Source organism: Mustelus asterias, chromosome 14 (assembly GCF_964213995.1).
Source record: "Mustelus asterias chromosome 14, sMusAst1.hap1.1, whole genome shotgun sequence".
Classification (NCBI taxonomy): Eukaryota; Metazoa; Chordata; class Chondrichthyes; order Carcharhiniformes; family Triakidae; genus Mustelus; species Mustelus asterias.
Genome location: NC_135814.1, coordinates 88381008 through 88405772, shown reverse-complemented (window position 1 = coordinate 88405772; position 24765 = coordinate 88381008). Strand labels below are relative to the sequence as shown.

The following is a 24765-nucleotide window of genomic DNA, read 5'->3' as shown; positions in this document are numbered from 1 at the left end:
AGTGTGTGTAAGGTATTCTTGGTGAAAACACTGGTCTTTGGGGCTGTAAGGGGGCGAATTTTATATTCTGAAATTGGGTGCACTGCCCCCCCCCCCCCCCCCGCAGCTCCAACACCTCCCCATCACCCCCAACAACCTCCCCACCACCCCCAACAACCTCCCCACCACCCCCAACAACCTCCCCACCACCCCTAACAACCTCCCCAATCCATCATTATCCTGCTACCAGAGTGTACAGCAGCAATCCAGCCACCTCAACATGTCCGCGATCTAGCGCTGCAGGAGGCTCCGCCTCTCTAGGGACAATATAACCTCATTATATAGAACAGTACAACACAGTACAGGCCCTTCGGCCCTCGATGTTGTGCCGAGCTTTGTCCGAAACCAAGATCAAGCTATCCCACTCCCTATCATTCTGGTGTGCTCCATGTGCTTATCCAATAACCGCTTGAAAGTTCCTAAAGTGTCCGACTCCACTATCACAGCAGGCAGTCCATTCCACACCCCAACCACTCTCTGAGTAAAGAACCTACCTCTGATATCCTTCCTATATCTCCCACCATGAACCTTATAGTTATGCCCCCTAGTAACAGCTACATCCACCCGAGGAAATAGTCTCTGAATGTCCACTCTATCTATCCCCCTCATCATCTTATAAACCTCTATTGCCACCTCTCATCCTCCTCCGCTCTAAAGAGAAAATCCCTAGCTCCCATTATGTTGCATGATTGGGCTGGAGATCACCTCCAATGTGTGGGTGTGCACCCAGTGCCACTGGCTCTGAAAGCCACAGTAACCCTCCATTTTTATATATTCAAATCTTTCTGGGGGATCTGTGTGGAATATCCCAATCAGCTGTCCATAGCTATGTCAAACGTGTAACTGACACACTGTCATTCCCGGACGGACCAAGTCAGCCAGGCTGAGTTAACCAGAGGCTTCACCGCTATAGCTGGGTTCTCCCTCATCCAGGATGCAGTAGGGTGCATTCTTGTAGCCATCAAGGCTGCAGCGGGTCAGCTGGGTGCCATTGTGAATAGGAAGGGTTACCACTCCATGTACATGCAGACAGTATGTGAGCACAGGACCCATTTGTCCAGTCTGTGTAAGGCACTCAGGCAGCTCCCGTGGTGCACACATTCTGTGACACTCCCAGGTTCCAAGGCTGTTCGTGGTTCTGGTTCAGCTGGGTGATTGGTTGCTGGGTGATGAAGGGCATTCATTGAAATGATCATCCATGATGCCACTCAGGCACCCAAGAGCAAAGGCTGAAGAGAGGTACAATCAGTGTCATGGCAGGAATGTTGAGGAGCCGTTCGGTCTGTGATATAAACAATCTGATTTATACAAAAGAAATTACTGGCAGAGATCAAAGTTTCTCTGGAAAAAGCAATGTAGCTGGCCCAAGCCATAATAGCGTGAGCGAATTGCAAGGCGTGCCAAAGTCAACCACTTGTGGTGAGAAATGACTGTTGCTGCTGAGAAGGCCAACCCGAATGTGGGAACTGAAGAGTCCAATAATAGGGATACAGCATCCAGGGAAGAAGCTTGTTATCAGTCTGGGGAGATCACTCCCAAGAAGCATGCTGAGGTTTCCAATGCAACAAAAAGGGTCATTTCCAAGCATGGTATAGAATAAAGCTGACAGGACAGAATGTGCAAACAAAAACCCTCCTGTGAAGAGCCTGGCACAGGACTCGAATCGTTTCCTTAAAGTGCCCCCTATAGAGATAGACTTGATGGTAAATGGCAGAACTCTTAAACAGGGGCTGCAATATAGTCATAGGGAAGCAGATGTTTTGTTACCTTGAAAAAAGCACCATACCACTGAGATTAAATGAGTCTTGAGCTGTATTGTCTATCTAGGATGTGGAGATGCCGGCGTTGGCTACCTATGCCAGAGAAACACTGCAGACTTTAGAGGCAGCAACAATCACAGTGTCCAACAAGCTTCAGACGTCACCTGTTTTGGTAATTAAGGGTCATTGGCCTTGTTTAATGGGACATGATTGGCTTAAGCAGATCAAGCTAAATTGGTTGGAGATATTAGATCTGCGAGATGAAGGTTTTCGGGAGCTGCTATATAAATACTCCAAGGTCTTCCAAAATGAAGTAGGATGTAGAAGGGGAGCTAAAACTAAAATATATTTGAATCCAGAGGCTACACCGACATTTTACAGGGTTTGTCCGGTGCCCTATGAGCTTCATCATAAAGTTGAAGTCGAACTCGAGAGTGGAAGATTTGGGTCTCATAAAGCCTGTTCAATTCTCAGAATGGGCCGCACTCATAGTCCCTATCCTAAAACCGATTGGACTGTAAACATTTGTGAGGACTACAAATTGACAGTTAATCTAGGAGCTCAAATAGACAAGATACCCCATTCTTAAAATTGAAGATCTCGACACAAAGCTAGCTGGAGGTTTAAAATATACCATATTAGACCTCAGTCATGCTTACCAGCAGTTGGGATTGGATGGGGACTCCGGGATTGGATGGGGACTCCGAGATTGGATGGGGACTCCGGGATTGGATGGGGACTCCGAGATTGGTAATCATCAATACTCACAAGGGTTTTTCCAGTATACACACACCGGCCTTTCGGAATCTCATCAGTCTGTGCTATTTTCCAACAAGCAATGAAAAGTCTATTACAAAGCATCCCGAATGTAGTGGTGTATCTGAACAAGGTTTTAATTATAGGAGCCACACCTGAAGAACTTGGAAGAAGTTATGCAGCAGTTTAAAGAAGCAAGGGTTAGGCTTAAATTGGAGAAATATACTTTCCAAGCAACCAAAGTTATCTATTTAGGGTTTAGGTTGGTTGTAAAAAGTTTGCAACTTTTGGAAGTCAAAGTAAAAGCCATAAAAAAGATTCCACGGCCATCAAATGTCTCTAAATTCCATTTGTCAGAATGGTGAACTATTATAGTAAGTTTCTACAAAATGTATCGACCATCTTAGCTAACCCATTCCACCAAAGAAACATCAATGATGAAAACCAGAAGAGACATTCACAGAAATCAAATGGATTCTGCAGTTGACCCAACCAAGCCCCAATGCGTGACTTGTGATTCAACACTGTATGGAGTGGGAGCAATTCTGTTCCGCAGAATTCCTGGTGAAGCGGAAAGGCCACTTGCCTTTTCCTCAAGGACATTATCTGAGGCGGAAAAGAAATATTTCCAAATCCATAAAGAAAGCTTGTGAGTAATATACACATTTATGGTCAGCATTTTACAATTATTTCACACGACAAGCCATTGCTGGGCTTAGTCAGAGGAGATAAGCCAGTGTCGCCAACAGCTTCGGCAAGAGTGCAGAGGTGGGCTCTCTTATTGCCCGCATACAATTACATCGCCCAGGAACGCCGATATCTAATGCGAAGTGTCAAGATGGGAAACTGAGCCAATCAAGTATGAGAGTGTGTATTTCTGGTCGGGAAGGATCAGGAGTTAGAGCCAGGCAGGAGTAGCGTACAGTCACATAGTTATTCTGTCAGACCCGATTTGTATGTATCATTATTCATTGCTTTATCAATAAAGTCTTTGCGTTCTGAAGTCTCATCAATTCGCTCTCGATCTATTACACTTCCATTAGAGCGTGAGGATCTAGAGCTGCTCACTGGATAGCACCAAGGTGAGGCCAGAGGAAGGTTTTGGAACTGAGGGTTACACCACATTGAAGCAGAGGCTAGTGCATCATCTCAGAGAAATATGAAACATTCTGGGGGAATCGGGAGAGAGCACCAGACTGGCATAGGTAGTCTCCTGATTCTTGGAGTTTCTTACATAACAGCAGCCGGCATAAAACCTAAAAAAATAGATATCAACTACTGAGGATGCAGACAAAGTAAATAAATAATATTGGCAGACTTCAGACAGTTAAACCTCAGGAATAACTTGAAGTGAAGTTAGCAATCCCAATTTCAATGAAGAGTTTATGTTAAATTTAATCCAAATTGGGAAAGATAATCCCTCCTATTTTTCTCAATAAATCATACCCAAGCAGGAGTTTTTGGGGTTAGTTCATCTTTTCCCAATATATGCATGCCCTTTGATTAAATTCCATTGCAAATACATTGCTCAATGGACAGATAGACTGCACCCACCCAGCATGCGTCCAGACTGCAGTGGATGTTGGGATTTGTTGTCTACTCAGGGACTTGCAGTGCATGCCGGGTGGAAGGTCAGTCCCAGAATGCGCGGCGCGCTTTCGCAGTGCATGCCGGGTGGAGGGTCAGTCCCAGAATCCCTGGCGCGGTCACCAGGCAAGCTGGCGGTTCCAAGATGGCGCAGAGCTGCAAGATCGGCCCTTCGATTCTCAACAGCGACCTGGCCCAGCTCGGCGCCGAGTGCAGGCGGATGCTGGACTGCGGGGCCGATTACCTGCACCTGGATGTGATGGACGGGTAAGCTGGGCCCTGCCTGCCTGCGAGGATGTGCTCGGGTGCGGTTATTAAAGTGGTTAAGAAGCTTCCGCATTAGAGCTAGGACTGCGGCTGTCTCAGTAACACAGAGAATTACAGTCAACACAAACAGAAAATGCTGGAAAACCTCAGCAGGTCTGACAGCTTCTGTGGAGAGAGATTTTCCAGCATTTCCTGTTTTTGTTCCAGATTCCAGCATCCGCACTATTTTGCTTTTATCTGAAGAGAATTGTAGTGACTTCTTCACTGTTATATTCTTTCTAATAAAGGCTTTCTTAATTGCTTTCTGTGTGTGAATGTTAACTCTGTGAACCCAGGTCCCCCTCAACTTCTATAGTCCCCCAAGGACTCCCCCTTGGCTCCTTCCTAATTCCACATGTTGCTCCTCTGAAAACCCATCAGTTTTCACATGTACACTGACACCTACCTCTAACCTGCCACCACCTTCATCAATTCTTCCACTCTATCTAAATTGTCAGACCTGTTTGTCCGGTATTTAGCACTGGCTAAACAGAAGTTTCCTCTAACTAAATGTTGGGAAGCATGAAACCATTCTTTTAATTCCATGCCACAAGCTCTGTTCCCTAGCCACCGACTCTACCTTTCTCTCCCCGGCAATTGTCTGAGGCTGGAACCAGACTGCTCACAACTTTGAATTTAACCCCAATATGAGCTTCCAACCACATATCAGTAGATAAATGCAAAATACTGCGGATGTTGGAATCTGAAACAAAAACAGAAAAATGCTGGAAAATCTCAATAGGTCTGACAGCATTTCTGGAGAGAGAATAGAGCCAATGTTTTGAGTCTAGATGACCCTTTGTCAGAGCATATTGGCGTAATCCTAATAACACCTGTTTCATTGCCTGACTGCAGCACCTATCAGCTTATCTGCTGAAACACTGAATCAAGCATTAGTTACCTCTCAGCCAGCCTCTAATTCTGCATTCTACCCTCATCAGTTCTAAGTTCATCCAAACTCTATTGCTCATATTTAAGCTTGTGCCAAGTTCTGTTCAACTTTGACCCCTGTGCTCGCTGACTGACTTTATCTCCCAGCTTACCAGTTTAAAGAATTCTCAGCCTTTTATTTTCAGATCTCTCCATGACCCTATCTCTGCGACCTGTTCCTGTGCTCCTACCTCTTGTACATTCACAATCGCTGCAACATTGGTAACAGTGCCTTCAACTGCTAAGGCATAAAGTCTGTAACTCCCTCTAAACCTCACTCCTCCTTTCGGAAACTTATTAAAACTTGTCTCTGATTAAATGTATTGGTCATCTGACCCAATGTCTCCATAATGACACTTGGTGTCAAATTTTATTTGCTACTGTGAAGTGCCTTAGAGTGATTTACTAGGTTTAAAGAGCTATATATATATTCAGGTTGGAATACTCTAATCCTGAGGGAATTGTGCCTTTCCGCTTTTTCTTCTTTCTTTTGATATCATTGTTTTTACTCTTTTCAGCAGTTAGAATGAGCATGTTGCTCCGGTGAGTACTTGAAAGAATTGTTTATTCAGTACATTCATTATTTGATACTCCTAATCTGTTTCAGTCCCATTAACCTCTTCTCTGACTGCCTTCAAGCTGTTCTAGTTATGAAAGGGTTTTGAACTGTATGGTTTGCATTTGCAGATAGATTTTTCCTCAGATTGCTCTTTGCACTGACCAAGGTTTTACTCCAGTTTTCTGCACACTCCTATATTCATCCCAATGGTTCTCTGTTTCTTGCTGTGGGAATTTTACATTGTTTTTAAACTGATCCATGTTTAGTCTGCATTTAGGAATCAAGTGTTCCTCCTGAATATTCAGCAGGTGTCTTTAAAATACATTCAAAAGTGCAATCAATCCTCCAGATTTTCACTATTCACTAACTGAACTGAATGTGTACAAAAACCTAGCAAACAACCAACTGTAGATCTTATCTATAGATTGTAACATATTTCTTAGTAAATGTAGTGAGATTACAGTTGGTGACACATTAACTTTGTCAAACTGATAATAGCATTCAAATATTCAAAAACATTGCAACATTGGCTACTTTGACAATGCACACACACACCTTGTCATTACAAATCATTCCCACGGTGATAAAACTATACCCACAGTACTGTACCCCAGTGTTATACAGTGACAGACCTGTACCCACCAGTACTATACCCCAGTGTTATACAATGACAGACCTGTACCCACCAGTACTATACCCCAGTGTTATACAGTGACAGACCTGCACCCACCAGTACTATACCCCAGTGTTATACAGTGACAGACCTGTATCCACCAGTACTGTACCCCAGTGTTATACAGTGACAGACCTGTATCCACCAGTACTATACCCCAGTGTTACATTGTGACTGACCTGTACCCACCAGTACTGTACCCGTGTTATACAGTGACACACCTGTACCCACCAGCACTGTATCCCAGTGTTATACAGTGACAGACCTGCACCCACCAGTACTGTATCCCAATCTTATACAGTGACAAACCTGAACCCACCAGTACTGTACCTCAGTGTTATACAGTGACAGCGCTGTACCCACCAGTACTGTACCCCAGTGTTATACAGTGACAGACCTGTATCTATTAGCACTGTACTGTTGTACAGAAGCCTGTGGCTTTAAGAGGGCTGGTAACTTGGGTATGTAATTGGCAATAGGATATGAGGCAATGAGTAGCGGTTAAAGGGTCTTTTTTGATGGAGAGAAGTCTGACTTACGATCTGCCAGGATTTGGTATTAGAACTATTGCTTTTCTTGTTATATATAGATGACCTGGATGGGGTTATAGGGAGTCGAATTATGAAGTTCGCGGATACTATGAAATTTGACAATGTTATAAATAGTGAGCATAATAAGAGCAGGCTTCGGGAGAACATTGGTAGCCACCTGAATTAATGGACCTTGGAGAAACAACATGGAGAGGCAATATAATTTAAATGGTCCTAATTTGGGGGTTGGAGGAACAGATGGTCCTACAAAGTGAAGATTTGCAAATCAAAACCATAGAATAGAACCATAAAATCCCGACACTGTCGAAAGAGGCCATTCCATAGAGTCATAGAGGTTTATAGCATGGAAACAGGCCCTTTGGCCCAACTCGTTCATGCTGCCCTTTGTTCTACCACTAAGCTGGTCCCAATTGCCCGTGTTTGGCCCATATCCCTCTATACCCATGTAACTGTAAATGTTTTTTAAAAGACAAAATTGTACCCGCCTCTACTACTACCTCTGGCAGCTTGTTCCAGACACTCGCCAACCTGTGAGTGAAAAAATTGCCCCTCTGGACACTTTTGTATCTCTCCCCTCTTAAACCTATGCCCTCTAGTTTTTAAACTCCCCTACCTTTGGGAAAATATATTGACTATCTAATTGTTTTATGCCCCTCATAATTTTATAGACCTCTATAAGTTCATCCCCAAGTCTCCTACACTCCAGGGAAAAACGTCCCAATCTATCCAGCCTCCTTATAACTCAAACCATCAAGTCCCGGTAGCATCGTAGTAAATCTTTTCTGCACTCTTTCTAGTTTAATATCGTTTCTATAATAGGATGATCAGAATTGTACACAGTATTCCAAGTGTGGCCGTACTAATGTCTTGTACAACTTCAACAAAACATCCCAACTCCTGTACTCAATGTTCTGACCAATGAAACCAAGCATGCTGAATGCCTTCTTCATCACTCTGTCCACCTGCGACTCCACTTTCAAGGAGCTATGAACCTGTACCCCTAAATCTCTTTGTTCTATAACTCTCCCCAATGCCCTAACTGAATAAATCCTGTCCTGGTTCAATCTACCAAAATGGATCACCTCACATTTACCTAAATTAAATTCCATCTGCCATTCATCAGCCCACTGGCCCAATTGATCAAGATCCCGTTGCAATCCTAGATAACCTTCACTGTCCACTATGCCACCAATCTTGGTGTCATCTGAAAACTTACTAACTATGCCTCCTAAATTCTCACCCAAATCATTAATATAAATGACAAATAACAATGGACCCAGCACTGATCCCTGAAGCACACCGCTGGTCACAGGCCTCCAGTTTGAAAAACAACCCTCTACAACCATCTGTATCCAATTGGCTACCTCACCCTGGATCCTGTGAGATTTAAGCCTATGCAACAATCTCCTATCGTGCAGTACCTTGTCAAAGGCCTTGCTAAAGTCCATGTAGACAACATCAACTGCACTGCCCTCATCTACCTTCTTGGTTACCCCTTCAAAAAACTCAAATCAAATTCATGTGACATGATTTTCCACTCACAAAGCCATGCTGACTGTCCCTAATGAGTCCTTGCCTCTCTAAATGTCTGTAGATCCTGTCTCTCGGAATGCCTTCTAACAACTTGCCCACAACAGATATTAGGCTTACCAGGGCGGCAAGGCTGGAAAATTGCTCCCAGTGTGTCTAATAGATACAGGATATAATAGAGTCATAGAGGTTTACAGCATGGAAACAAGCCTTTGGGTAGTTCCCAGGCTTTTCCCTGTAGACCTTAAACAAAGGCACAACATTTGCCACCCTCCAATCTTCAGGCACCTCACCTGTGGCTGTCGATGATTCAAATATCTCTGCTAGGGGACCTGCAATTTCCTCCCTAGCCTCCCACAACATCCTGGGATATGCTTTATCAGGTCCCAGGGATTTATCTACCTTGATGCGCTTTAAGACTTCCAGCACCTCTGTCTCTGTGATATGTACACTCCTCAAGACATCAATGTTTATTTCCCCAAGTTTTCTAACATCTGTGCCTTTCTCTACAGTAAATACTGATGAGAAATATTCATTTAGGATCTTGCCCATCTCTTGTGGATCTGCACATAGATGACCTTGTTGACCCTTAAGAGGCCCTACTCTCTCCCTAGTTACTCTTTTGCCCTTTGTGTTTGTAGAAGCGCTTTGGATTATTCTTTGCTTTATCTGCCAAAGCAATCTTGTGTCCCCTTTTTGCACTCCTGATTTCTCTCTTAACTCTACTCCTACACCCTCTATACTCTTGAAGGAATCCACTTGATCCCGGCTGCCTATGCATGTCATGTGCCTCCTTCTTCTTGACCAGGGCCTCAATATCCCGAGTCAGCCCATTGAGTTTGCACCAACTCTCCAAAAAAGAGCATCTTACCTGGGCCCTACCCTATCCCTGTAACTCAGCACAATTACTATGGCCAATCCACCTAACCTACACATCCTTTGGACCTTAAAATCCTTGAAGGTGGCAAGAAAAGTGGATGAGGTGATTCAAAAAGCATATGGAATACTGGCTTTGTAAATAGAACATTGAATATATATTAATGGAAGCCATGCTTGTTCGGTCTCAATGTTGTACAGTTACCACTTGAGGAATGTCAGGTCTTGGAGAGTGTAGCCTGGAGATTCATGAGAACAGTTGAAGGGCTGGGGGACTTCGTGGATGTGGAAGGACTGGAGGAGGTGGGGCTGTTCTTCTTGGAGCAAAAGTTTAAAGGGAGACTGAATAAAGGCATTGAAAATGATCAGCAGCATTGTGAGAGCTGAGGGAGAAACGATTTCCTCTGACAAATGAGTTGTTAACAAAAAGAGTCATAGATTTAAAATAACGTGCAAAAAAATCTCCAGGGGAAATGAGAAATATTTTGACACTACCTGAAAGAACAGTGGTGGAAGTGAATTCCATTGGACCTTTCAAAAGGCAATTGGACGTCTACTTAAAGTGAAATAATTTATAGAAAAAAATCTGATGTGTTGGATTGGGGTGGCACAGTGGTTAGCACTCTGCCTCAGCACCGGGGACCCCACAATGCCCCCCCCCATCCCCCTCCGCCACACACTTTGCTGCAAAATGCCATTCTGTGAAATATCTTCATGCAAAGCTGGTTTTAAAGAACATCTGTTCTCTCTTCTCCAGACATTTTGTGCCAAATATCACCTTTGGTCATCCTGTGGTAGAATGTCTTCGTAAGGAACTTGGGCAAGAACCCTTCTTTGGTAAGGCTTTCAGCAGCTGTCCCTCTATCTGTGATGGCCGTGTTCTTGAAATAGTGGCATGAAACAAAGTGTACGGCCTGTCCCTCAGTGTATTGTGGGGGTGGGGAAGAGAGGCATTGGCAGCAACTGTTAATGCAGCCCCAGGACTGAACCATTGGCAGCAACTGTTAATGCAGCCCCAGGACTGAACCATTGGCAGCAACTGTTAATACAGCCCCAGGACTGAACCATTGGCAGCAACTGTTAATACAGCCCCAGGACTGAACCATCTTCATTATTTGGAGTCAGTTGGGGAGTTTCCAGTTGTAGGGTCTGTGTCGGACTCTATTTTGGGGAGAAATGAAAGGGCAGTGCTCAGTTGGACACAAAGCCAATGGCTTTGCTGGGGGACAGTATTTATATCAGTCATTCTCGCTGGCGCCCAGTGAGAGCAGCTGAGATAAATACTGTCGTCCAGTGAGATGGAAATGGAGTTGTACTGGAAACATTCTGACAATTAAGTGTAAGGTATTTCCATTTATCAAGCGTTATATTGAGATAAGCAGGTGTAGTTCAGAACGGTTTAGTGTTTCCATCCTGTCATTGGCGCCATATCTGGACTCAGCAATCCTCCCCCATCCCCTGGTCACTCTCTCTCTCCCTGACATTTGGAACTGTCTGTAAATCCCTTTGTGACCAGTCTTTGGTCAAAATAATGAGGGGCACAGATCAGCTAGATAGTTAATATCTTTTCCCAAAGGTAGGGGAGTCTAAAACTTGAGGGCATAGGTTTAAGGTGAGAGGGGAGAGATACAAAAGTGTCCAGAGCGGCACTTTTTTCACACGGGGTGGTGAGTGTCTGGAACAAGCTGCCAGAGGTAGTAGTAGAGGCGGGTACAATTTTGTCTTTTAAAAAGCATTTAGATAGTTACATGGGTACGATGGGTATAGAGGGATATGGGCCAAATGCGGGCAATTGGGTTTAGCTTAGGGGTTTTAAAAAAGAAAGGGCGGCATGGACAAGTTGGGCCGAAGGGCCTGTTTCCATGCTGTAAACCTCTATGACTCTATCATTGTGCTGCCTTCCATGTTGGGCTGATGCTGAATCTGGAGCCCTATGGGTTGGTTTTCCTGTTAAAAGTGGGGCTGTTGTAAAGTGTGTGTGTGGAACAACAGCAACTTAATGGAGAGCTCCAAGCCTTTGTCCTTGTTGCACTGCGCTGAAGTAGAGAGACCTGGACTGCTTGTGCTAGGCAGCAGAAAAGTCTGAACATTTTCACCTTCTCTCTCTGAGACATCCTCAGCATTGCTTGGAGAAAGATGGTCACCATCTGAGGTCTCGTAATGTGTTAATTCCTTCAGCACATCCCATTATTAAGCCAACAGCCTGTGGTGATCCACCATCGGATGCATGATGGCCATGTTCCTAAAGTTCATCTATACGGTCAACTGGCCATTGGCTCGCCACCTGCTGGATGCACCTAACTGCTAAAACGGCACCTGCGGGTGAGATACGAAGATGGTGGATATTGACACTTGCAATTGGGAGCTAGGCTGACTAGGGCATCGGAAGAACTGAGGAGAAACTAACGTCTCAGCTGGTCAAGAGGGTCCAGAGAAAATAGGCCAGCAACTCCTGCCCCCCCTTCAGCCCAATGTCTTTTACAGCAGAGACTGGGTGGAATTCCTCCATCTGGGACCAAGTCCTGTGGTGGGGGCGGGGAGTGTTTCCCACTGCGGAGGCCAATGGAAAATCATGCCACATCTTCCGGTCTTGACTTCATTACTTATACATCCGGAGTTCAGTGCCGTATTCCATGGTGGGGGGGTCTTGATTGCTTGTTTCCTTCTGTCGTATCTGAGTAACATATTTAAAAGGCGTCCAACATCATTGAGCTACTGTTGAAGAAGGGGGACCTCCTGAAGGAGGAAGAGGGACCTTCTCAATGGCATTGAAGTTCGACGATTCACCTGAAAAGAGACTGTGAGGAACTAGCACAGGTTGACATAGAAAATGAAGAGGTATTGGAGGCTCTGGCAGACTTAAAAATTGACAAATCTCCTGGCCAGGATGAATTGCATCCCAGGCTGCTGTGGGAGACGAGGCAGCAAATTCTGGGGACTCTGACACAAATTTTTAATTCCTCTCTGTCCATGGGGGATGTGTCACAGGACGTTGAGGATGGCTAATGTGGTTCCATTTTGCAAGAAGCGTGGTAGAGATAAACCAGCAAAATACAGACCGGTGAGTCTCACATCAATGACAGGGAAACTATTGGAGAAAATTCTGGAGGAGAGAATTAATCTCCACTTGGAAATGCATGGATTAATTAGGGATAGTCAGTCTGGCTTTGTCAAAGGGAGGTCATGCATCACAAATTTGATAATATTTTGAAAATATGATTGTATGTGGATGAGGGAAGTGCAGTTGATGCTGTGATGGTCCAGGGTCACTGGGCCACCACATCACCACTCCATACTGAACTCCGGAGGCAGCCCCAGGCAAGCCCTGAGTTCTGCATGCCATGTTGTTACAGATGTATTTTCCCACTGGCATTGTGTAGAATGTGGGTTCCTTTCCTGAGCTGCCATGGCAGGCAGCAGCAGAAGATCCTGCTGGAAATTCATCTCAGTTGTACAAACCATTTTTGGGCCTGCTGCTGAATTCCACCCGCCCCCACCGGTCTGCTATTGAATTCACTGGCAGGGGAGAATTATGCCCCACATCTCCAAGTGGACCTCCTAAGTCACATCAGATGATGTGTAACAGAGTTTAACACCAAAGTGAAAACCATCATCTGATGAGACGGAATGGGATGTTGTGACGTGGGGGGTCTTACCATTTAGTATGCTGATTTCATCTTTATTTGCCACACCGAGTTTTGCCACTGGACTGAACTTTATAAGTATAACCTTTTGAAGCAATTGGTCAATAGGAAATTTTAAGTGTTCCATTCTGCATTGTTTTTTCTACAGATATGCATATGATGGTCTCGAAGCCAGAGCAGTGGGTGAAACCGATGGCAGTGGCTGGTGCTAATCAGTATACATTTCACCTTGAAGCAACAAATTGCCCAGGGCCACTCATCAAAGACATTCGAGAAAACTCAATGAAGGTAAGTGTAAAGGAATAGCTTGTTTTGTTAAAGTATGAAAAGCATCAGTGCCGTCCTTAAGACTTTGATAAATGGGAATGGTCATTATTCAAAACTCACTGTTTTCTGGAAACAACGTTCACTCATGGATGCTGCCAAACTTGGGTTGTGTATGGAGAGGCTGTTTATAGAGTTGTGTAACACTGGAGTGCAAGATAGGTGGGTACAGTCTGTCAGGGAATATCTTTACAGTACTGGTGGGTATTAGTATAGCGTGGATACGCTATTAGTTTCTTTCACGGGATGTGAACTTTGCTGGCTAGGTCCATATGGACACAGACCACTTCAGTATTTGAGGAGTTGCGAATGGTGCAGAGAACATGCTGTTTCTGAGAGAGTGCCACTTTCTAGCACGGTCATGGACCCCTTCCATGACCATGCTCCTAGCCTCCCAGACGACCATATCTGTGCTGGGTGTGTTGAGCTGCGGTTCCTAAGGGACCATGTTAGGGAACTGGAATTGCAGCTCGAGGACCTTCGCCGGGTTAGGGATAGTGAGGAGGTCATTGACAGGAGCTATCGGCAGGTGGTCACACCGGGACCACGGGAGGAGGGTAACTGGGTAACAGTGAGGAAGGAGAAAGCTCGGGTGATGGTGAGCACCCCGGTGGATGTGCCCCTTAATAATAAGTACTCCTGTCTGAGTACTACTGGGGTGGACAGCCCACCTGGGGGAAGCAGCGGTGGCAGTGTCTCTGGAGCTGAGCCTGGCCCAGTAGTGCAAAGGGGTAAGGAAAGGAGGGTAGTGCTAATTGGGGACTCTACGGTGAGAGGGTCAGATAGGCGTTTTTGCGGACACAGACGGGACTCTCGGATGGTGGTTTGCCTCCCTGGTGCAGGGGTCCGGGATGTCTCTGGTCGAGTCCCAGAAATCCTGAAGGGGGAGGGAGAGGAGCCCAAGGTCGTGATGCATATAGGTACTGCTGACATAGGTAGGAAGAGGGAAGGGGTCATGAAAAGAGAATATAGGGAGTTGGGTAGACAGCTGAGAAAGAGGAATGCAAAGGTAGTAATCTCGGGATTGCTGCCTGTGCCGCGGGAGAGTGAGAACAGGAATCGGTGGAGAATTAATGCGTGGCTGAGGGACTGGAGCAAGGGACAAGGATTTGGGTACTTGGATCATTGGGACCTCTTTAGGGGCAGGTGTGACCTGTTTAAAAAAGACGGGTGGCACTTGAATCCCAGGGGGACCAATATCCTGGCGGGAAGGTTGGCTAAGGAGACTTTAAACTAGAAAGGTTGGGGGGAGGGAATCGAAATGAGGGGACTGAGAGCGAGGAGGTTAGCTCGCAAATAGATAAGGAATGTAGACAGGGTAAGAGGGAGGTTAGACGAGTGAGGGAGAAGGGAAGTGCTCAGGCTGAAGGTCTGAGATGTGTCTATTTTAATGCCAGGAGTGTAGTGAATAAAGTGGATGAGCTTGGAGCGTGGATTGCTGCTTCGAATTGTGATGTGGTGGCCATTACGGAGACTTGGATGTCTCAGGGACAGGACTGGGTGCTTCAGGTGCCGGGTTTTAGATGTTTCAGGAAGGACAGGGAGGGAGGCAAGAGAGGGGGGGGAGTGGCACTGTTGATCAGGGATAGTGTCACGGCTGTAGAGAAGGTGGACGCCGTGGAGGGACTGACTACGGAATCTCTGTGGGTGGAGGTTAGGAACAGGAAGGGGTCGGTAACTTTGCTGGGTGTTTTCTATAGGCCGCCCAATAGTAACAGAGATGTTGAGGAGCAGATGGGGAAACAGATCCTGGAGAGATGTAGGAATAACAGAGTTGTCGTGATGGGAGATTTTAATTTCCCAAACATAGATTGGAATATCCCTAGGGCTAGGGGTTTGGATGGAGAGGAGTTTGTTAGGTGTGTCCAGGAGAGTTTCCTGACACAGTATGTGGATAAGCCTACTAGAGGAGAGGCTGTTCTTGATCTGGTGCTGGCTAATGAACCTGGACAGGTGGAGGATCTCTCGGTGGGTGAGCATCTTGGGGATAGCGATCATAATTCTATCTCCTTCACGATAGCATTGGAAAGAGATAGGGTCAGGCAGGCTAGGAAAGTGTTTCTCTGGAGTAAAGGGAAATACAGTGTCATCAGGGAGGAAATTAGACGGGTAAATTGGAAGGAGGCATTCTTGGGGAAAAGTACCGAAGGAAAGTGGAGGATTTTCAAGGAATGTTTGTCTGGAGCTCTGCATGACAACGTTCCGATGAGACAGGGGGGTGTTGGTAGGGTACGGGAACCGTGGTGCACGAAGGTTGTGATGAACCTGGTGAATAAGAAAAGAGAGGCGTACAGAAGGTTCAGAGAGCTAGGAGGTGTTAAGGATTTAGAGGAGTATACGCGATGTAGGAAGGAGCTTAAGAAGGAAATTAGGAGAGCGAGAAGGGGTCATGAGAAGACCTTGGCGGGTAAGATTAAGGAGAATCCCAAGGCTTTCTACAAATATGTCAAGAGTAAAAGGATGAGATGTGAAGGCATAGGACCCTTAAAAGGTGAAGGGGGAAAAGTTTGTGCGGAACCGTTAGAAATGGCGGAGCTGCTTAATGAATACTTTACCTCGGTATTCACGGTGGAAAGGGATCTGGGTGGTTGTACTGCTGGATTGCGGAGGACAGAAAGGATCGAGCATGTGGACATAAAGAAAGAGGATGTGTTGGAACTATTGAATGGCATCAAGGTTGGTAAGTCGCCGGGACCGGATGGGATGTACCCCAGGTTACTGTGGGAGGCGAGGGAGGAGATTGCGGAGCCTTTGGCGATGATCTTTGCATCGTCGATGGAGACGGGAGAGGTTCCGGAGGATTGGAGGATTGCGGATGTGGTCCCTATATTCAAGAAAGGGAACAGGGACAGCCCGGGAAATTACCGACCGGTGAGTCTAACCTCAGTGGTTGGTAAGTTGATGGAGAGGATCCTGAGAGACAGGATTTATGATCATCTAGAGAAGTTTAGTATGATCAAAAGTAGTCAGCACGGCTTTGTCAGGGGCAGGTCGTGCCTTACGAGCCTGGTTGAGTTCTTTGAAAATGTGACCAAGCACATTGACGAAGGAAGAGCGGTGGATGTGGTCTATATGGACTTCAGCAAAGCGTTCGATAAGGTCCCCCATGCAAGACTTCTTGAGAAAGTGAGAGGGCATGGGATCCAAGGGGCTGTTGCCTTGTGGATCCAGAACTGGCTTGCCTGCAGAAGGCAGAGAGTGGCTGTGGAGGGGTCTTTCTCTGCATGGAGGTCAGTGACCAGTGGAGTGCCCCAGGGATCTGTTCTGGGACCCTTGCTGTTTGTCATTTTCATAAATGACCTGGATGAGGAAGTGGAGGGATGGGTTGGTAAGTTTGCTGACGACACCAAGGTAGGTGGTGTTGTGGATAGTTTGGAGGGATGTCAGAAGTTGCAGCGAGACATAGATAGAATGCAAGACTGGGCGGAGAAGTGGCAGATGGACTTCAACCCGGATAAGTGTGTGGTGATCCATTTTGGCAGATCCAATGGGATGGAGCAGCAGTATAAAATGAAGGGTACCATTCTTAGCAGTGTAGAGGATCAGAAGGACCTTGGGGTCCGGGTCCATAGGACTCTTAAATCGGCCTCGCAGGTGGAGGATGCGGTCAAGAAGGCGTATGGCGTACTAGCCTTCATTAATCGAGGGATTGAGTTTAGGAGTCGGGAGATAATGCTGCAGCTTTATAGGACCCTGGTTAGACCCCACTTGGAGTACTGCGCGCAGTTCTGGTCACCTCATTACAGGAAAGATGTTGAAGCCATTGAAAGGGTGCAGAGGAGATTTACAAGGATGTTGCCTGGATTGGGGGGCATGCCTTATGAGGATAGGTTGAGGGAGCTTGGTCTCTTCTCCCTGGAGAGACGAAGGATGAGAGGTGACCTGATAGAGGTTTACAAGATGTTGAGGGGTCTGGATAGGGTGGACTCTCAGAGGCTATTTCCAAGGGCTGAAATGGTTGCTACGAGAGGACACAGGTTTAAGGTGCTGGGGGGTAGGTACAGGGGGGATGTCAGGGGTAAGTTTTTCACTCAGAGGGTGGTGGGTGAGTGGAATCGGCTGACGTCGGTGGTGGTGGAGGCAAACTCGTTGGGGTCTTTTAAGAGACTTCTGGATGAGTACATGGGATTTAATGGGATTGAGGGCTATAGATAGGCCTAGAGGTGGGGATGTGATCGGCGCAACTTGTGGGCCGAAGGGCCTGTTTGTGCTGTGGCTTTCTATGTTCTATCACTTTCCTGATGATTGGGAATAAACTGGTGGCGTGGTAATTGGTTGGGTTGGATTTGTCCTGTTTTTTGGGGACAGCACATACCCGAGCAGTTTTGCTCATTGCCAGGTAGATGCCAGTGTTGTAGCTGTACTGCAACAGCTTGGCAAAGAGCGCAGCTAATTCTGGAGCACAAGTCTCCAGTACTATTGCTGGATGTTGTTACTCATTGCCGTATCCGGTACCTTCAGCCATTTCTTGATAGCATGTGTAGTGAATCAAATTGGCTAAAGATTAGAATTAATGTAATAGGAGCCTCTGGGTGAGAAACCAATTGATAAATCTCAATATATTGACTTCTGCATTGGCTCTTGCCTTGCTTAGACTCTCCTGCCATTTCCCAGCAGTGTCCAAACATGAAATAGGTCTTTGATTTTATGGCCAATCTGTGTGTTCTCATTTTACCCTGGTAGCAAACTATTCATTACAATTGCTTACTTCAACAGATCTTTTAAGATGAAGGCTGAGCATGTTTGGATGTTGCTGTACCATCCTAACTTGCAAAAAGTTTGACAGCCCCACAACTTTGCCTGTTGCTCTCACACCTCCACTTTGAGAAAGCATCTGCCTAAGCTGTGTAGAGAGCATCCTCCAATCTCTAATATTCTTCTCCGATATTGTGAACTCTGTAGTTGTTGCACAATTATTTGTCTGTTCTGTAATCTCAACAACTTTTATGTTTGGACTGTGCTGTGTATCTGCTGTTATAGAATCATAGAACCCTACAGTGCAGAAAGAGGCCATTCGGCCCATCGAGTCTGCACCAACCACAATCCCACCCAGGCCCTACTCCCACATATTTTATCGGCTAATCCCTCTAACCTATGCATCTCAGGACACTAAGGGGCAATTTATTTAGCATGGCCAATCAACCTTACCCGCACATCTTTGGACTGTGGGAGGAAACCCACACAGACACGAGGAGAATGTGCAAACTCCACACAAGACAGTGACCTGAGCCGGGAATCGAACCCCAGGTCCCTGGAGCTGTGAAGCAGCAGTGCTAACCACTGTGCTACCGTGCCGTGTTCTTTTTTGATGCCATCTTATATTAGAAGGGGGGATTGGTGGGAGCACAGTGCTCACCAGTGAGGTGGTACCCTTGATATCACGTGTGTCTCCTTTTCTGCTGTAAATGCCTCTGACATAGTTGCAGTCTGACCAATATGTGACTCCCGTCTAATGGCATTTGATTCTTCCTTGTTCAGTTATGGACAGATTACAAATAGCGATCTAGCGATCCATGCTCATATCCATTGCTGCAACATAGCATAACTCAGTATTATCTCTCAAAATGAACATCAGTTTGTCACATGTTGAGTGTACTGGACAATATTGTTTTAGAGTACACACACTGTTTCCCGTTTGTGGAGAAGAGCAAATCTAGGATTAATGTAAACTAGTTACCAAGAAATCAAATTGGGAATTCAGGAAAAGCTTCTTTATTCACATAGTGTATATGAATGAATGGAGTTGATGTGAATAGCGGATGCATTTAAGGAGAAGCTAGATAAGCAGATGAGGGAGAAGAGATTTTTATAGATCGCGCTATATATTCTATGTAATTATAGATTAGATATTTGGCTCTGAGTCATGGAGTGATGGAATGAAATTGTTGTCTAGTTGTAAGGATTCTATTTGAAATGGCTGTTTTAACTGATGGCCAATTTTATAGTGGACTTGAGCTCACAAAACTGCCTCTGGTTTAGTACTAAGCTTTGTTCTGCATCTGACCTGGCACTGGGTGCCTTAAAGGAGAATGCCTTTCATTAATTTTGTATGTAAGAGCAAAACAAAAGAACTCATTTGTTAAAACCCAAATGTAAAAGGAATTTTGGAACTTTCCAAATCTCACATTACACCCACTAGAGGATTACAGTGGGTGGTGTCTTTTTCAGCTTCCAACAAAGGACTTGTAGAACTAGGCAGCACATTGTGATAAAACAAGCTTTCCTTTTCTTCACTGCTGCATGGAAGCATTAATAGGTGAATGAGGTTTCAAATCCTGATGTGAAGTGCAGAGATCCACGTCATGTGCTGATCATGCTCTGTTGTATTTTTCCTCTTAAGGTGGGACTGGCAATTAAACCAGGTACAACTGTCGAAGAATTGGCTCCATGGGCGAATCAGATTGACATGGCCCTGGTGATGACTGTGGAACCTGGGTTTGGAGGTCAGAAATTCATGGTTGATATGATGCCAAAGGTATTCAATTTCTTAAACTGTTTATATTTTGGTTATTGCAGTGTTTGTAGTTGGTGAAGGAATTGGTTTCAAATGCAAAGTAATAATAGTTCCTACTAGGACAGGTTAGTTTCTACTTGTTTTGGGTGCAGCAGCACAGTTCTTTCTTGCTGCATTTGTTACAAGTTCGCTGGAATATTTCTATCCATTGAGAGCTCTGGAACAGAAAGCAATTTGTTTTGTCTTTTCTTTCAGATCCAATGGTTGAGAACACAATTTCCTTCTCTGGATATTGAAGTTGATGGAGGTGTAGGACCAGACACTATTCACAAATGTGCCGAGGTATTTATAACAGGAGTAAAATCCAGCACAGAATCTGTGATTTTTAATTGCTTCCAACAGAATTAAATTTCTTCATCTCACCCACCACATTTTTTCTGCAAGTCAACTGTTGTGGTTTAATCCCATTGGCTAGAACATAGGCTGAGATGTAGGACTCCAAATTGGCTTATTCTCTGCTGAAGATGCTAACCTTCCATGGATATCAGCAGGCTTTGGTGGGGTTGCAGGAAGAAACTACACACTGGTTTGAATGACCAGGCAATAATTGGGAGCAGGGTGATTTTTCTCCCTGGCTTAGGAACACTCAGGACATTTGTAGTACTTGAACCACTGCCTTGGCTGAGATCAGCTAACTCTGAACAGAGCATGAATTGGAAATTTCTGATCTGCATGCTCAGGGGCTCTCTCCAGAATCAAGCATGTTCATCTTTTACACGCTGTACCTTACATATAAAATACTTATACTTTCAATTCATTGGTTTATTTAAATCTTAAGCTCTGATAATTTAACCTCTCAGCCATTCTGCAAAGTAAGACTCTGCCCCCTCAAATGTGAAAGTTGCACAGCACTATTTGGTGAAAAGCAGGGGGCTCCTTTAGTCCATCAACCAAGGCTTATCCCTCAACCAACATCATTAAAACAGACTGGTTGTATTATTGTGACTTTGCTGAATTTCCCACACTGCGCAGCCTCTATGTTGCCTTTGAATATCTGCACCCTTTCCTTTGAGTTGTAAAGTACACCCCCTCTGTTTCTTCCATGATGTAGAATTAACCTGGCAGAACTCATTTCTAAAGTACAGCACTAAAATAACCCTACTTTGAGGTCTGAAAATTGCCATGATCAGGGTGTTGGATGGCAAAAGAGATTAAAAGCAACTATCTACCTTCTCCAAGGTGTGTGTGGGGGGTGGGTGCTATTTCTTGTGACCTCACTGGGAAGTTCTGCTGTAGATTGTGTAATTTATAAAGAACAGAAGATAGATTTAACAGGAACCAAAGAGTTTCACAGGAAATGGCTGTTGTTTAATATTAAACCTGAAATTCTTTCAGGCTGGAGCAAACATGATCGTATCTGGCAGCGCAGTCATGAAGAGTGATGACCCCAGATCTGTGATAAACCTGCTACGAAATGCTTGTGTGGAAGCCATTCAGAAGCGCTGCCTGGACAGGTGAAGTGACAACAGCGTAACTCTGTTGCTGCGGATATGAACTTAAAACATTTTGTACTAAACTATCAAATTGCAAGTGATCATTGTGAGCAAGAGTACTCTGCAAATGCTTTGTGGTTGAAACACTGCCCTCTCTCAATACCCTTTCTAATTTGAATAAAGATATCTCTATTCCAAAATTTGTGTGAAGTACATGAATAGATACAAGAGCTGGAGTCTGGCAATACCAGCGGAGAGAGAAACAAAGTTGACCTTTCTTCAGACCCAAAATGTTATCAATGTGTGAGATTGACATCTGCCCCTGTGGGCTGCAGTGGTTAGCACGGATGCCTCAGCACCAAGAGAGTTTGATTCCAGCCTTGGATGAGTGTGTACGGTTTACATGATCTCCCTGATGTGCAGGTGAGTTGATTGTAAATTTATCATCATAAATCAGTGTTTAAGTTGTTCCGTAAAGAACTGTGCCCCAGTATGCTCATTAAGAGTGAGCCAACTTTTATTTCTAGAGCGTGAGGAATGTTGCTACTAACAACTTGGAAGGCAAGTTTTGAAATTCTATGGTCAGATTTTCTGGAGTGAGGGACCCTGAAGGTATAATGTCTGGATTACTCCTACTGCCATATGCTTGAGATTCTTGGGGCTTTTGGACCAATTCTGGGGCAGAAAGCACCTATTGCAAAGTGACACTAGTGCACCTGCCATTGAGGTGCAATGTGTGGTTAGTGATGATTTAGAGGAGCAAACTAAGATAAATGACCAAAGATACACAGTATGGTGGTGAGCTACAAGAAGAACTGTGTGAGAATATGATGTTGTGGCAATAATGGAAACATGGCTTAAAATGGTGAGGACTGGGTTATTAATATTCACAAATACAAAGTGTTCAGAAAAGATAGTACTGACACCACATATTTCTTCAATCGCTAATGAGAGAGGATATCCTTGAGGGGGGAAAAGACAATCCATTTGGTTAGAATTGAAAAGCAAGAAAGATATGACCAGGCTATTGGAGGTATTCTATAGGCCTTCAAATAGTGGGATAGAGGAGGAAATATACAAAGAATTAAAGTGGTGGTATTGGAGGAATTTAACTAGCAATTAGATTGGGATAACATTAAGGGGAGAGGGACAGCTTCCTTGATGGTATTCTTGGTCAAACTATGAAAGAAGACCAAGTGTCTCTAGTAACATTTGGGCAAATGTAAAACTTCTAAATTGAAAGATGGCTCATTTCAATAAGATGGGAGGGGATCGCGCCAAAGTGAAATGGAACCAAGACTGACAGGAAAAAATGATCTTTGGGGAGACGTTTCAGGTACATGGGTAAGACATTTAGATAGGTAGACAAAGAAAATTCTTAGCTGATTGGGGGGGGGTCTTGAATTGTGAAACGACTGGGAACTCTGCTTCAATCACCTTTTCAAGCAATGATTCCAAAAGGAATTGAATGGGTATTTAAGGGATATAAACTTGAATGGATTTCTCTAGAGCTGCCATGGGCTCACTGGGCTGAATGGCCTCCTGCTATCATAATAGATGACAACTTAGGCAGCCTCGTTTAAGCCATATTTGTCACTTGCCTGATATACAGATTAAAGGCTGAAGCAAGTACATATCATAAAACTTAATATGAAATTGTTAATTTGACTTGGACTTTCACAGCTCATTGTGGAAAATAGGACCTGTATTATGAAAGTGGCATTTAAAAAGCCAGTTGAAACCCAGAAGTATAAAGATTAACACATTTTTGCATAGTTGTAAGATCATTAATAAAGTTTTTAAACAGCAAAAGTGGAATGTTATTTTGTCTGACCCCACCTCAGTACTGCCTTCGAGCCAACTCAGGGTTAAAATATTTAGATTTAGAATGTTGGTATTAAAAACTGATCAATTCAGATTTCTTATTTCACACATGACAAATAATTCCTTCACTGTGAAATTATTAGTGACACCAGGTTATTAGAAATCAATAGGTTTTTGTTGGTTAAGGATATGTAACCAAGATGGGTGTGTAAGTCTGCCATGATCTAATTGTATGACCTACTTCTGTTTCCATGGGAAATATTGTGTCATCTGGCTTCATGGCAGGGAAAGCAGGAATTTGTCATTAATTTTAGAGCATGCAGAAAGCAAGCTGATCTGGCCAAATAAATGGAGGAGAAAAACACATTTAAAGGAGGAACAGGGAATAACAACTGCCTATGTGTCCGTTCATCCAATGCACACAAATATTACATACCGTGGTGCACTGCATATAGGGTACAAAAATAATATACATTAACCACAGAGAACCAGAGCCACATGAAACCCGAGAGAAGCCATGAGTGAAAGCTTGTTTGCCATTGTAACATTGGACAGAATGTCAAACTGGCAGAAGACACATTTTGCTAAACTTCCCTTCCTTCACAAGCTGCAGCTTGTTAAAATTGAGATCTTAACTATAAAGCCATTTCTGACTTGGTAAACATAGGAAATACAGCTCTGAAGGTTTCACCCGGTGACCCAGTTCCCCCTCAAACATTAACCTGCTTTCTCTTTAAGATGCTGCGCATATGTTGAGCATTTACATTTCCTGTTTCTCCTTCACATTTGCAGCAGTTACCCACACCTTACCCTTTGTGCACAAGAAAGAACAAAGAAAGTTTTTTAGTAACTAAAATAACTTTACTTTTTTAAAAAGTAAACAGAAGGCAACAGGGTGTGAAAACAAAACCAAAACAGTCGCGAAACGATTCCTAAACACAAATTTTCTCTTGATCCAATTGTTACGACCTCAGATCCAGCTGCTGGTCAAATGGTTTTAGGGTGCAGAATGTCCAGTAGATTAAGAAAAGTTTACTGCTGTTCTCATTGAGGCTACGTGACTACTTCAGGTTCTGACCTGTTAATAATAATCCACACTCATTTCTCTTAATGAAGACACCCAACACTGCAGCATTTTGCGTGACCTTCAAACTTTTGCTGAGTTACATTTGAATGATTTCTTTTTGATAAGAATCAGCCTAAACGCTTACAAGATTGCAGGTGTCTTTCACTACCATAGGGTGATTTCTTGAAGATAATAGCATCAATTTAATGCCTGGCTGCAAGAAGATAGAAAACACACAAGATTAGCAATATGATCAAAACTGGAAATAAACATGTTATTCAGAAACTTTCTTCTTTGATTTTCTTTTTCTCTTTGGCTCAGGTTAATTTCAAATATTCTCAAATGGAAAACTCACATGATGACTTCAAAAGTCCTGGGCTAAGAAAGTAAATA

The 24765-nt window shown here is 44.3% G+C and overlaps 2 protein-coding genes across 7 annotated transcripts in view; one reads left to right on the top strand and one right to left on the bottom strand.

The window, feature by feature from the left end:
- The first annotated feature begins 4251 nt into the window (after positions 1-4251).
- rpe (ribulose-5-phosphate-3-epimerase) lies at positions 4252-22623 on the top strand. Of its 3 annotated transcripts, XM_078228824.1 has the most exons (7): positions 4267-4409; positions 5897-5921; positions 10325-10404; positions 13360-13499; positions 19876-20010; positions 20245-20331; positions 21385-22623. In XM_078228824.1, the coding sequence occupies exons 2-7, from the start codon at positions 5905-5907 to the stop codon at positions 21505-21507; spliced, it is 582 nt and encodes a 193-aa protein (XP_078084950.1). In that variant the 5' UTR covers positions 4267-4409; positions 5897-5904; the 3' UTR covers positions 21508-22623. The 3 variants fall into 3 exon arrangements, with proteins under 3 accessions (XP_078084951.1, XP_078084949.1, XP_078084950.1); XM_078228823.1 differs by lacking the exon at positions 5897-5921 and having other exon boundaries at positions 4255-4409; XM_078228825.1 differs by lacking the exons at positions 5897-5921; positions 10325-10404 and having other exon boundaries at positions 4252-4409.
- Positions 22624-24151: 1528 nt separating this feature from the next.
- kansl1l (KAT8 regulatory NSL complex subunit 1-like) overlaps positions 24152-24765 on the bottom strand; it is a 91810-nt gene continuing 91196 nt past the window's right edge. For all 4 annotated transcript variants that reach the window (XM_078228818.1, XM_078228820.1, XM_078228822.1 and 1 more), the window contains one exon: positions 24152-24586. The gene's annotated coding sequence lies outside the window, so the exon portion shown is untranslated. The remainder of the gene's footprint in view (positions 24587-24765) is intronic.